The sequence below is a fragment of the Epinephelus moara genome, chromosome 15 (assembly GCF_006386435.1).
Source record: "Epinephelus moara isolate mb chromosome 15, YSFRI_EMoa_1.0, whole genome shotgun sequence".
NCBI lineage: Eukaryota > Metazoa > Chordata > Actinopteri > Perciformes > Serranidae > Epinephelus > Epinephelus moara.
Genome location: NC_065520.1, coordinates 15251566 through 15264059, shown reverse-complemented (window position 1 = coordinate 15264059; position 12494 = coordinate 15251566). Strand labels below are relative to the sequence as shown.

Below are 12494 nucleotides of genomic sequence, written 5' to 3'. Positions count from 1 at the left end.
GAAAGGTAAAATCATCAAGTTTTGAAAAAGTATTGCAATTTAATTTTGTCTTTAATGTTATTATCTTATATATATTACTTTGCAATATGATTATCTTATATAATGTTATTACTATCCTAAAACATTCTCCAGGTCCTCTGAAACTCTGCAGGACTTATTTCCACCCTGCCCAGCAGCGGTACCGTGGCGAGCGGTCCCTAACTGCGGGGAGAACGGAGCAGGCTTCCCCGGAGGTCCGCCGCTTAACCCGGTCCATCTCCTCCACACTTTGACTTATTTCCACGCTGCCGACAGTGGGACTTATATTCATTGTGTCACACGGGGAAGAGGGAAGGCGGCTGGAGTTCCTCCAACATTTGCGGTTAGATTATCATATTTTTTTATTGACAAAAATATAGGCTGCTTCGGCTGATTTTTTTTATGCGCACAAGTGTCCCTAAATATTTTTTACAGTTCGCACACACTTATTTTCAGTCGCAAATGCGAGTGAAACGCTCGCACTGTCGAGTGCTGGGTATCCATCCATATTTCAAGATACGTAAGATTCATTTTTTAGCTTCTAAAAAACGACATCTCCCGTGAATTAACCAGCACAGCAGCACTGTTAATTGCATCATGGCAACTGTTTCTCTCTCTGAAGATATTCATCCAAGCTCTTAAGTCCTTTTTCAACATTTTAGCTGTAATCTCCACTGTCTAAAATAAGCCTGCACATCCGTCCTCTCTGTTCTGCTATTACAACAGCTACTGCATGTCAACAGGTTGTCTATCGCCTGAATAAATTTGAATGTTCCAGATTCACTTCGGCTCTGTAATATTCATTTTTAAAAATCGATATAAATCATTACCAGATACGATGATTATGATTTATAGCTGATAACGTTCATCACATGCAGCACGTTCCTAAAAAGACACCAGAACTGTGCATAATGAAGAGTTTCAAACAGAATGAAATTGTATTAACAAAGCCAAGCATGTCATTCAATTACATATTCATTAGTCAAGTCATGCACTGAACAAAGATCAACAGTAGATTTGTCCAAATTAGCATAATACTTCCATTTTTACATGTGGTCTACTTTTCATGAAAGTAGGTCAGGCCTCACACTGCTATTTGGTGTCTCTTAGTGAGATATTTGGCAGCTATTTTAGACTGACTCAACACTGCGAAAGGCTTCCAGAGTGTCTGAAAATATATCTTAAACAGCCCGTGAACCCTGAAAGCTCACCACTTTTGATCAAAGTGCCACAGTAAAAGTGTGTGTCTGTCAGTGCAGAGAGCGGCGACATCACACCCTGCCTGCCTTACTGCAAATGGAACACATTAGGTACAAATAAAAAGCCATTGGCTGACAAACAGGCAGCTAAATACCACTAAATATAGCACATACTGTTTGACATGCTGTTGGCATATAGTAGCTCTACATCACATTTTAATATAATGCAGTCCAGTACAACACCAAGTGTGACCTCAGTAATAAACAGAGATGAATTAACACCTTTAACAAAAAATGGTCATAATAAGCATGGTAAAGGTCGAATATATTATTTCGATTATTTTGAAAAATGTAAATGTAAATATCCCAGTATTTTTGAAGACATTGACCAATCAGTCCCTCCAGGATTTCACGGGCTGTTTATTGGAATGCCATGGCCTACAAAGCCTGATTTTACGGCAGCTTTTCCAATGTTTATGGGCGTTTTTTGCAATGAAATTGCGGGAGTAAGTGAAATTTTCAAAAAATAGTTGCGATGTATCTCAGATTCTGAGCCTATTGTTCTGAGTATTCACACTCAGTATGTTTACCTGACATTAGGGAAAATCGATTTATTGTGTTTCTCCGACTAAAATCAGACTTTTAATACATGTAAACGTGTTAGTCCGACTGAAATCTTACCAAAGTCGGCCTACCACACCCAGATAATGGGTGCGGTTACATGATGGCTTCTCATTCGGAATGAAATAAATCTGAATGAAATCATTGGGAATTAAAGTTTTTCCAGGTAGTCTACATGGGAAATATTTATTCCGAATGAGGGTTTACACAGGAGATCAGTTTAATCGCCTTTATTCGGGTTCACGCAAGGTTTGGGGCAGGGAAGGTTTCTGATTGGATAGGGGGCGGGGCGGATGTTACATGTTTACATTTACTGGAAGAAAACACTGTAGTCCTTGCTCCAGATAACAAGATGCATGACGACGCCGTTCTTAGTGCCTTTTTCGGGCTTGTTTTGCTTATATTCTTGAAGCAGCAGTACGACAACAACCTTGTTCTGCTAATGCTTCATCTGTTGAGGAGGAGAAGGGAGGTAGAAGGTCGAAGAAGGGAGGTAGAAGACCGTGCTGTGGTGAATGGAAACCGGTTAGTGCAACGAGTCCGACTGCTCTATCTCAGCCCGTTGCCGCATACCAGTCGCGCGCGCTATATATGTCATTGCGCCAGAAGGGCAAGGAAACGAGCATGCGCAGAAAGACCGGAATGACGGAATGAACTTAAAGAGGAATGAGTGTATACAAGTGCGAGAAATTCTTTCATTAGGAATTAGAAATGGAATATTCCAGCATCTTTAATCGGATTGAATTTTGAATCGGAATTGGACATTTTCATTCCGAATTAGGTGTTTACAAGATCACTTTAATAGGAATGAACTTTCATTCTGAATGAAAAGGGAATTAAACTGTCCATGTAAACGCACTCAATGTGACTGGGAGTTGAACTACTCCTGCATTGATACAGTAAATCAGACCCAAATTAGTCTCAGCGCTTTGCACATGCTCCACAGTTTCCGGCCAAGGCTTTGACCAAGAAGTCCAATAGCATTAAATGTGTAACAGAAGAAGAGGCCGGTAACAACATGGCAACCAGAAGCATACGGCATGTCGTCTGTCTTATCAAGACTTATCAAGGGATAGCTTGAATCTCGATTGTTTGGCCAGTGACATAATAGGTCAACTGGAAAAAGGTCCAATACTAACAAGCTGTAAGGGGGCATATCGCCACCTATCGTAGCGGAGCTGGACATACTTTGGTCATTAAATCATAGCCCCCCACCATGCTTGTATACTGGGACAAGGACAGTAGTCCAATTAAAGGGCCTAGTCGAACTGTAGCTGGGTTAATTGGCAACAGGTCAGTAACATGACTGGGTCTGAAAGGAGGAGAGGCAGAGTTTCTCAGAAGTAAAGATGGGCAGAGATTCACCAACCTGCAAAAAACTGCGTCTAAAAATTTAAGAATTTCAGAGAAATATTCCTCAATGTAAAATTGCAAAGAATATCCCCCCTTCAACGGCACATAACATCATCAAAAGATTCAAGAATCTGGAGAAATCTCCGTGCGCAAGGGACAAGGCCAAAGGTCAATACTGAATTCTCGTGATCTGGGCCCTCAAGTGGCACTGCATTAAAACAGGCATGATTCTGTACTGAAAATCACTGCATGTGTTCAGGAACAATTCCAGAAATCATTCTCTGTGAACACAGTTCGACGAACGAAGGGGACAGCAGTTAGTCAGTGAGTAGTAATGAGACTGCAGCTGTATGTGAGCTGTAATTAAGGTGGAGGAGCTAGGCAGCAGGTGGAGATGACTGACAGCTTGTAGTTCATCAGAGCTCCAATCACTGTGTTTTTTCAGTGCATTAGGCAAACCGACGGCAGAGTAAAAAAAGCAATGACATTTGAAAGACATAAATATAATGAATTAAAAAGCACATCGACCAAGATTTTCAAGGTACTCTGAGAAAGTGGCGAGTCAAAATTTGTTTATAATGAGCAGACTTGACGACTGTATCTGGTGATGAACTATCCCATGCACTGTTCATTTGAGGTTTATCCACAGATTTTAATGATGCATAGGTCGGGGGAATGTGAAGGCCATGGCAAAACCTTCAGCTTGCACCTCTGGAGGTAGTCCATTGAGGATGTTGAGGTGTGTTTGGGATCACTGGAAAGGAAATTAGTATACGCAGTTCAAAGCCTGGATATACCAACACGGCATCCTACCCAGGGTTCTTGTGGCCATTGTTGGTATACAAATTCACACTGTCCACTGTGGAGGGCTTTGAGAGTCACCTTCGAAGGTGGCTGGGATTGCCAAGATGCCCGAGCAGCATCGCTTACTACGGCAGTGGAAACAAGCTAACACTCCCTTTGAATAGCCTTAGCGAGAAGTTTATGGTAGGCCAAGCGAAAGAGGTGCTGCAATACAGAGAATCCACTGACCCAAGAGTCTCCCAGGTCAGGACTGAAGTGACGACTAAATGGAGGTGGAGAGCACACGAGGCAGTTGAGCAGGTGGAATCACATTTGCGCCACAAAGTGCTGGTGGGAGCTGTGGCAATCTGTCGAGCAGGACTCGACAGCAGTCCAACAACCCACTACAACAAAGCCGAGGGTAAAGAGAGGCAGGGCCTAGTCCAGAAAGAGGTGAGAGCTGGGGTCAAGGAGCTACGTGAAAGCCAGATGGTGGGACTGCGACAACAGGGTGCATGGACCAAATGGGAACAGACTGTAGAAGGAAGGATCACATGGTCCGAAATGTGGAAAGCCGAACCCTTCCACATCAATTTTCTCTTCAAGTCGCTATACGACTAATCTCTTCTGCTAGGGATGAGGAACACTGGAATACATCCTCAGCAGCTGTCCTAAAGCCCTTGGGGAGGGTCACTACCGCTGGTGCCACAGCCAAGTGCTGAAGGTAAACGCTGAGTCCATGTGCAGCACCATAGACCAGGCCAAACACCTCTGACCAGCAAGACACAGCATTACTTTTGTGAGAGCAGGAGAACACCCAAACACCAAAACAAAAGTCCAGGCAGGCCTCTTGGGAACAGCAAGTGACTAGCAGATAAGGCTGGACCTGGAAAGACATCGTGGAGACCACCCTTAGACCGGATATTGTGCTGGTATCAGTATCATGACCCCTGGTACTATCACTAGATGTATGTATTTACCGTCCTGTTGTAGAAGCCATCCTCTCTTCACCTTCAGCTTTTTTTTTACAGATGCTATGATGTTTGCTTCCAGAATTTGCTGGAATTTAACTGAATCTTTTCTTCCCTCTACCTGTGAAAGGTTCCCCGTGCCACTGGCTGCAACACAAGCCCAAAGCATGATCGATCCACCACCGTGTTTAACAGTTGGGACAGGTGTTCTTTTCGTGAAATTCTGCACCCTGTTTTCTCCAAACATACCTTTGCTCATTGTGTCCAAAAAGTTCTGTTTTAACTTCAGCAGTGTATAGGACTTGTTCGCAAAAAGCACAAGGCTTGTTTCGATGTTCCTTTGCAAACGTCTGATGCTGAATTTTGTGTTGAGGACACAAGAAAGGTTTGTACAGGTGTGTCTGCACAGTAGAACAGTGCACCACCACTCCAGAGTCTGCTATCTTCCTGCAGGTCTTTTGCAGGCAAACGGGGGCTTTGATTTGCCTTTCTAACAATCATACAAGCAGCTCTCTCCGAAAGGTTTCCTGGTCTTCCAGACCTCAACTTGACCTCCACAGTTCCTGTTAACTGCCGTTTCTTAATGAAATTACGAACTGAGGTAACAGCTACCCGAAAACACTTTGCCACCTTCTTAAAGTCTTCTCCTGCTTTGTGGGCATCGGTTATTTTAGTTTCCAGAGTCCTAGGCAGCTGTTTGGAGGAGCTGCTGAGTGTGGGGACAAGGTTTCAGGAGTCAGAGTATTTATAAAGCTTTGAAATTTGCATCACCTGGCCTTTCCTAATGATGACTGTGAACAAGCCTAACAAGAGTCCTAACAGGCTAATTAAGGTCTGAGACCCTGGTAAAAGTTGTCTGAGAGCTCAAATGTCTTTGAGTGCCCAAACTTTTGCATGTTGCTCCTTTCCTTGTTTTCACTCTAAGATTGTACAAAACAAAAATAACTTCACCTTTTGGAGATCAGTCCATCTTCATCTTCTAATATTGCAATATTTTTAGGCTATAATGTGATACACAATATATATCTTGATATTGTGAAATCTCCTCCTACTGTCGACTAAAATACTAAACTACTAAATAAACTACTGATAACTACTTGTCTTTCCCATAGAGAGAAAGAGCCATAGGAGAGAACGAGAGAATCAATATGCCAAAGCGAGCCTCATGCTGGTGGCTTTAAAAAAAAATTAAAAAAAATTTAAAAAAAGGCATGACAATGTAAACTGGATGTTCGCCATAAAGTCATTACATCCCACATGGAAGAAGCCACAGAACGTCAAGTATAGTGAGTATCGCTCACCCATAATTGGAATAAATGCAGAACTAGACCCTGATGGTCTGTGATGTTTTGTACAATATGAAAGGTCAAAGTAACCATAGAGATTACAGATCTATTCAAAGTCCAACACTCTATCACTGCTCCGCTGGAAGCACTCTGTGGTCGGAAAAGCTTGTCTAAAATTTCGATCAGACAAGCAGTGGTGTCTTAAAATGGCGAGATGACACACAGTCACATTTTATTACGTACACTGATAAAAAAAAGTTCAGACTTTCTAAAGTGGAAACATCTTCACCTCAATTTGAACTGCCTCAACTACATCTGCAGAGTTATCTCCACTCTCAGTTTCCAGTTGACTCAATACATTTTGCAGCACTTCAATATCACTATGCTTTAAACTAAAATTGCCTCCTCATGGTTGTATGCCTTCATGAACCAGTCAAGGTGCAGTTACAGTTTACATCCATGTCTGTCCAGACATGAGATGACATTGCTTCAAATAAGCTGCATTTTCTAAAATATGGATGCTTCAAACAAACCACACAGCACAAAAGATCTATACAATCAGCACAGTTTCAAGGTGAGTACGCAAGATTTGTGTCACCGAATTCAGTATCTGACATTTTTGACTTTTAATCAGTTCATCCTTGAGTACAAGTGGGTGCTGGTGCCAAATTTGAGGAAACTCCGTCAAGGAAGCCTTGATATCACTTTCACAAGAATGAGACAAGCCCATGGTCACAGTGACAGTGACGGTTGACCTTTAACATTCAAAACCTAATCAGGTTATCATTCATCCATATGTGGACGTTTGTGCCAAATTTGAAGAAATTCCCTCACAAGAATGAGACAAGCCCATGGTCGCAGTGACAGTGGTGTTTGACCTTTCATATTCAAAACCTAATCAGGTTATCATTGAGTCCAAGTGGACGTTTGTGCCACTTTTGAGGAAATTCCTTCAAGAAGTTCTGGAAATATTGCGTTTACAAGAATGAGACAGACAAGGTCACAGTGATGTGGACCTTTGACCACTGAATGTAATCAGTTCATTGTGAATTCAATCAATGTTTGTGCCAAACTTGAAGAAATTCCCTCACAAGAATGAGACAAGCCCATGGTCACAGTGACAGTGGTGTTTGACATTTCACATTCAAAACCTAATCAGGTTATCATTGAGTCAAAGTGGACGTTTGTGCCAAATTTGAAGAAATTCCTTCAAGAAGTACTGGAAATATTGTGTTTACGAGAATGAGACAGACAAGGTCACAGTGATCTTGACCATTGACCACTGAATGTAATCAGTTCATTGCGAATTCAACCAATGTTTGTGCCAAACTTGAAGAAATTCCCTCACAAGAATGAGACAAGCCCATGGTCGCAGTGACAGTGACATTTGACCTTTAACACCCACAACCTGATCAGGTCATCGTTGAGTCCAAGTGGACGTTTGTGCCAAATGTGAAGAAATTCCTTCAAGGTGCTATGGAAATATTGTGTTTACGAGAATGAGAGAGACAAGGTCACAGTGATCTTGACCTTTGACCACTGAATGCAATCAGTTCATTGCAAATTCAACCAATGTTTGTGCCAAACTTAAAGAAAGTCCCTCACGAGAATGGGAGGGACGGATGGACAGACGGATGGAAATGTGCTACGTGTGTAATCTGTCGTAATTACCTTCTCTGGAGAGGCTGGAGGGTTGAATCTGCTGGCACAGACCAGGAAAGAGTCAGGGTTAGGTTTGTGGTTCTTCACCTCGGGATCATCGCCCAGAACAATGTGGTCAAACAGACCGAAGAAGTCTTTGTGTTGGCTCGTCTTCAGCTTAAACGTCACACCGGCTGAGCTGGTGGCCACTGCGATGGGGATATTGTGCTTCCGTAGATGGTGCACCAGTTTCTCCACACCTAGTGGTGTACATGTTGAAAATGAGACTTAAGGTTGGAGTAATGTATGACTTTACAAGACAAATGTTTTTAATAAAAATCCCTGTTGATATGGAGCTCCTTTCTCGACCACAGCTAGTGATATATCTTTATTAGTGCTGTTAGTCAATTAAAAACATTTACTCAACTTAATTACAATAACAGGCCGTGATTAATCGTGATTAAACAACTATTACTAGTATTTACTTGTGTATTTGGGGAGAGATCAAACAAATGTATGTGTGGTGTTGGAATAAAGAAATGCAAACTTTTTCTTAGCTTTATTTTAACATCCTGTTTTTAATGATTTCTGAATTAGAATTATCATATCTTAATTTGTCAAGCAGGAAAGTCTTAGGGAGTGCTTGGCATTGCCCACAACATCCATAATAAATCGCAGAGTTAATTAGCAGACACCCATATAAAGAGCAGTTACAAAGTAGCATCTGCTACAAAGTGAATGTAAACAGCTTGCCTGTAAATTCTTTGCAAAGTAACATCTCAGCCAAATAAATGCTACAGCGTGTAGGCCTATTAAAGAAATACCATAGTTTCTTTCAAAGAGACAAAGTGGAGCAGTGCCTTTTCACACTCTGAACAAGATTGCTTGAAACAGTGTGAACTTGTGTGACATGACTCCAGTCAACCACTTCATGTAGTCTACTTTTCTTTGAACCAGTTGCTCAGGCAGACTAGCTCATTGATATTTTCACACGACAGAGCAATCAAGTCATCTTATTCTATTGAACATTTACGTAAACTTTTGTCATGATTAACATGTAAATTCTTGAGTGATGGCCAAACACATTTTGAGAGGTCACAGTGACCTTGACTTTTGACCACCACATTCCAATCACTTTATCCTTGCATCCAAATGGACGTTTGTGCCAAATTTGAGGAAATTCCCTCAACTCCTTCTTGAAATGTCGCATTCATAAAAATGAGACGGACACAAGATCATAGTGACCTTGACCTCTGACCACCGAATTCTCATGTGAGGTGAATGCTAGCTCAGTTCAATAGCATTAATAGCACAAATGAATTGTCCCTCTTTTTAATTCAATGATGACACGACATTCTGATGATGAAATCCAGGCATTCATTGATAAATTTAATTATGAAAGGCTGCAGCCCCTGCTGACTCATCATCCTTATATAACACAGACGGACTCATTCATTAGATGAGCTTTTCTGTCTGAGCCAATTTCAAATGCTCATAATTCCAGTTACAACAGGTCTTAAGGATTATTAGTGATGGCCAAATGAAGCTTCATGAAGCACCAGTTGTATTTGCTGAACCCACAAGATGGCGCTCTTGGTGTAATGACAAAGGCTCAAGGGATGGCAATGCAGTTTGGTTTCAACTAGTGATGGTCAAATGAAGCTTCATGAACCATTTTCTTTATTTTTTGGGTCCACTCTGGCACTCTTTGGTCAACAAAGGGTTGAAACCAAACTGCATTGCCGTCCCTTGAGCCTTTTTCATTACACCAAGAGCGCCATCTAGTGGGTTCAGCAAATACAACTGGTGCTTCATGAAGCTTCATTTGGACATCACTACCAGGAAGCAAAGTGTTTAAAGTTAAAATGGAAACTGTCACAAGAATACAGAATACTAGAATTATCAGCTCACAGTAGTATGCAAACCAGTCAAGTTGCAGTTTATATCCATGTCTCTGAAAACGTGGACACAACGTGTTGAGTAATGACTAGAAAAGTGTTTTTATGATGTCACAGTGAAGCTGACCTTTGACCATTTGGATAAATAATGTCATCATTTTATCTTATTAGAGATGTGTGTGAAATTAAGTCATAATTAGTGTATAAATTCTGAAGTTATGGCCAAAAACATGTTTTGTGAGGTTACTGTGACCTTGACCTTTGACCTTCAACCACAAATCAGTTCATTTTTGAGTCAAGGTGGACGTTTGTACCAAACAAAAAAATTCCCTCAACGTGTTATGGAGAGACCGAGTTCACAAAATGAAGTGGATACAAGGTCAAAGTGACCTTGACCTTTGACCATTAAATTCTAATCAGTTAATTCTTGACTCCAAGTGGATGTTTGTGCCAAATTTGAAGAACATCACAAGAATGGCATGGACGAAGACAGACGGACAACCTGAAAACATAACACCTGCGCCCACGGCTATCACCAGCATAATGATTGTTTCGGGGAAACTAAGCGATAACGGTGTTGGTGTTAAAAGTGAAAGCAAATCCGAGGTTTCTTGTAGGTTTCTCTTGAATGTGTGCTGCTTACAGTCTTTCACCTGGTCGCTTTTTAAAGTCACTGTGCCACTAACATGTGGACCACAGCACAACAGAGGGCAGAGTCTCTGCAGATAAAGACCCGGCTACATACATTTCTAGTGGGTCATAAATGATGACTGAGAGGGAACACTTTTATGTGACTCAATACATTCCTTTTACGTAAATCCAGCAGAGTATACATTTGCAGTTGCAGATGGAAAGCACACATGCCAACAGTTGCGCAGCTGCATAAAATAGAAGCAGCAGCACTCCTACATTTAGAATAAATGGGACAGCAGCCCACACAAGAGCTAATGATAGGCCGCTGTCGAGCTAAAAACAAATCAGTTGCATTTCACTGCTTTATATTTTGGTATTCTTCAGGGAAAGGCCTGAAATATGGCAGTGGAGGTCAGATGACATAAATCAGACGTACCTGGCATGAGCTTGGCAGAGGGAAAGATCCTTTCTTGTATTTCTCTGCTTTCAGCCAGGAGTTCTTCAGCTGTCATGGGAAGCTCCAGAGCATCGCGAATCATTTGGGCGGCATCCAGAGCCTTTTTACCCATCACTGATGACTTCACGTCCCAAGTGTACCGCTTTCCAAAGCGGTCACATATTTCCTGGAAGGACACTGTGTACAGTCGCTCTGTGTCTGAAATGTGAAAATGCAAAAAAGGGAGATGAATAGCGCTCAATTAAATGTCAGTTAAGGGTGAATATGGATGAAACCTTTGGTACGCTGCCGAAAAATAGGTATTTTCTGGTCCTTTGAAGGTGTTCGATAGAGATATTGGAAAATTCATAAGCTATACATTGGTTTTGTTTTAAAGAGAATATGCCTAATAATTTAAAAAAAAAGGCCCAGATCTAAATTCATAAGCTGTATATATGTTTAAAAAATAAGAATACACCTGATAATAATAATTTTAAAAAAGCCCTATATCTAAATATATCGGCTATATTTATGGTTTTACAATGAATAAATGCTCTAAATGTTCATGCTTTGCGGTTGCTTCATTTTTTGTAACCACAGCATTTTAACAGTGTCATCAAACCCCAGGATGGGACATTTTGGCACAAACGCACAACATGACTTAAATCACAAATTATTATTAATAGTTATTTCTTAAAGCTGAGACCTTAACCTTCCATTTGCAGCTGGTTAGAATATTCTAACATCAATTATTCCACAGAAAAATGCAAAAGAGTGAAAGGTGTACCAACTGACCCCAGTCTCCCCTATTCCCACAGGTAGCTTTGGTACAGTACCAAACATCATTCAAATATAAGGTTATTTGTAGCTGCCGGCTCTAGCGGTGGATATTAAACCATCAAGCAACACAGGTATCAAGTTAAATCTGTTCAGCAGATGCATATATTTAATTCGGCATATGTGTGATTAATAAAATTTCAAGCTGTCTATAAAACATCAGCTTTTAAAAGTTGGTCACCGTCGCATGGAAATAGACGTCAACCACGTTCAGGGATAGTAAAAGTTCAATTGCTGCACAAACCGATAGTTTACATGTATGCCGAATTCAGCCGTAGACTTTTTAGAAGAAGGAAATATGAGGTCAAGCTCAGTTTGACGTGTTATTCTGGACATGTGCAAAAAAACACATGATGTACTGTTTTCTCTGCAGCTCAGCTGTTAACCGTGAATGAATGGGTTTCAGTCTCACCGCAGCTTTAGCGCAGGAACTCGTGTGAAATATTAAACAGAACTACAGGATATGACACACACAGCACGTTTCAATACCTAATAACAATCCGTCCATGTCGAAAATGACATGGCTCACGGGTTGGTAGGTGCTACCTGGCGCTGACATGTTGGACTCGCGAGCTCCCTGTCAACTGTTCCGCGTTGGAGATGAAGTGAGAGGGACGAAGATAAAGTAACCCGGTGTGTGTGTTCTTGCTTTTAAAAAGCTGATAGTGTCCTGTCATGTTCAGGTGACAGACCGGAAGAAGATTTTTACACCTTCTTTGCAAACACTGGTCCGAATCAACCTAACCACGAGGGAAATATTTTAGTCTGAAATCGAGTTTCAGCCTCCTCAGGGATGCTTTCTAGTTGTCCCAGCGCAA

At 41.3% G+C, this 12494-nt stretch overlaps 1 protein-coding gene across 1 annotated transcript in view; it reads right to left on the bottom strand.

Annotated features, from left to right (window-relative positions):
* Positions 1-12284, bottom strand: part of pudp (pseudouridine 5'-phosphatase) — a 46788-nt gene extending 34504 nt beyond the window's left edge. Inside the window, exons 1-3 of the mRNA XM_050063639.1 lie at positions 12166-12284; positions 10840-11058; positions 7903-8132 (exon numbers count right to left, since the gene is read on the bottom strand). Coding sequence (XP_049919596.1) covers positions 7903-8132; positions 10840-11058; positions 12166-12235 — 519 coding nt within the window. The 5' untranslated portion in view covers positions 12236-12284. The remainder of the gene's footprint in view (positions 1-7902; positions 8133-10839; positions 11059-12165) is intronic.
* Between the last annotated feature and the right edge of the window lie 210 nt (positions 12285-12494).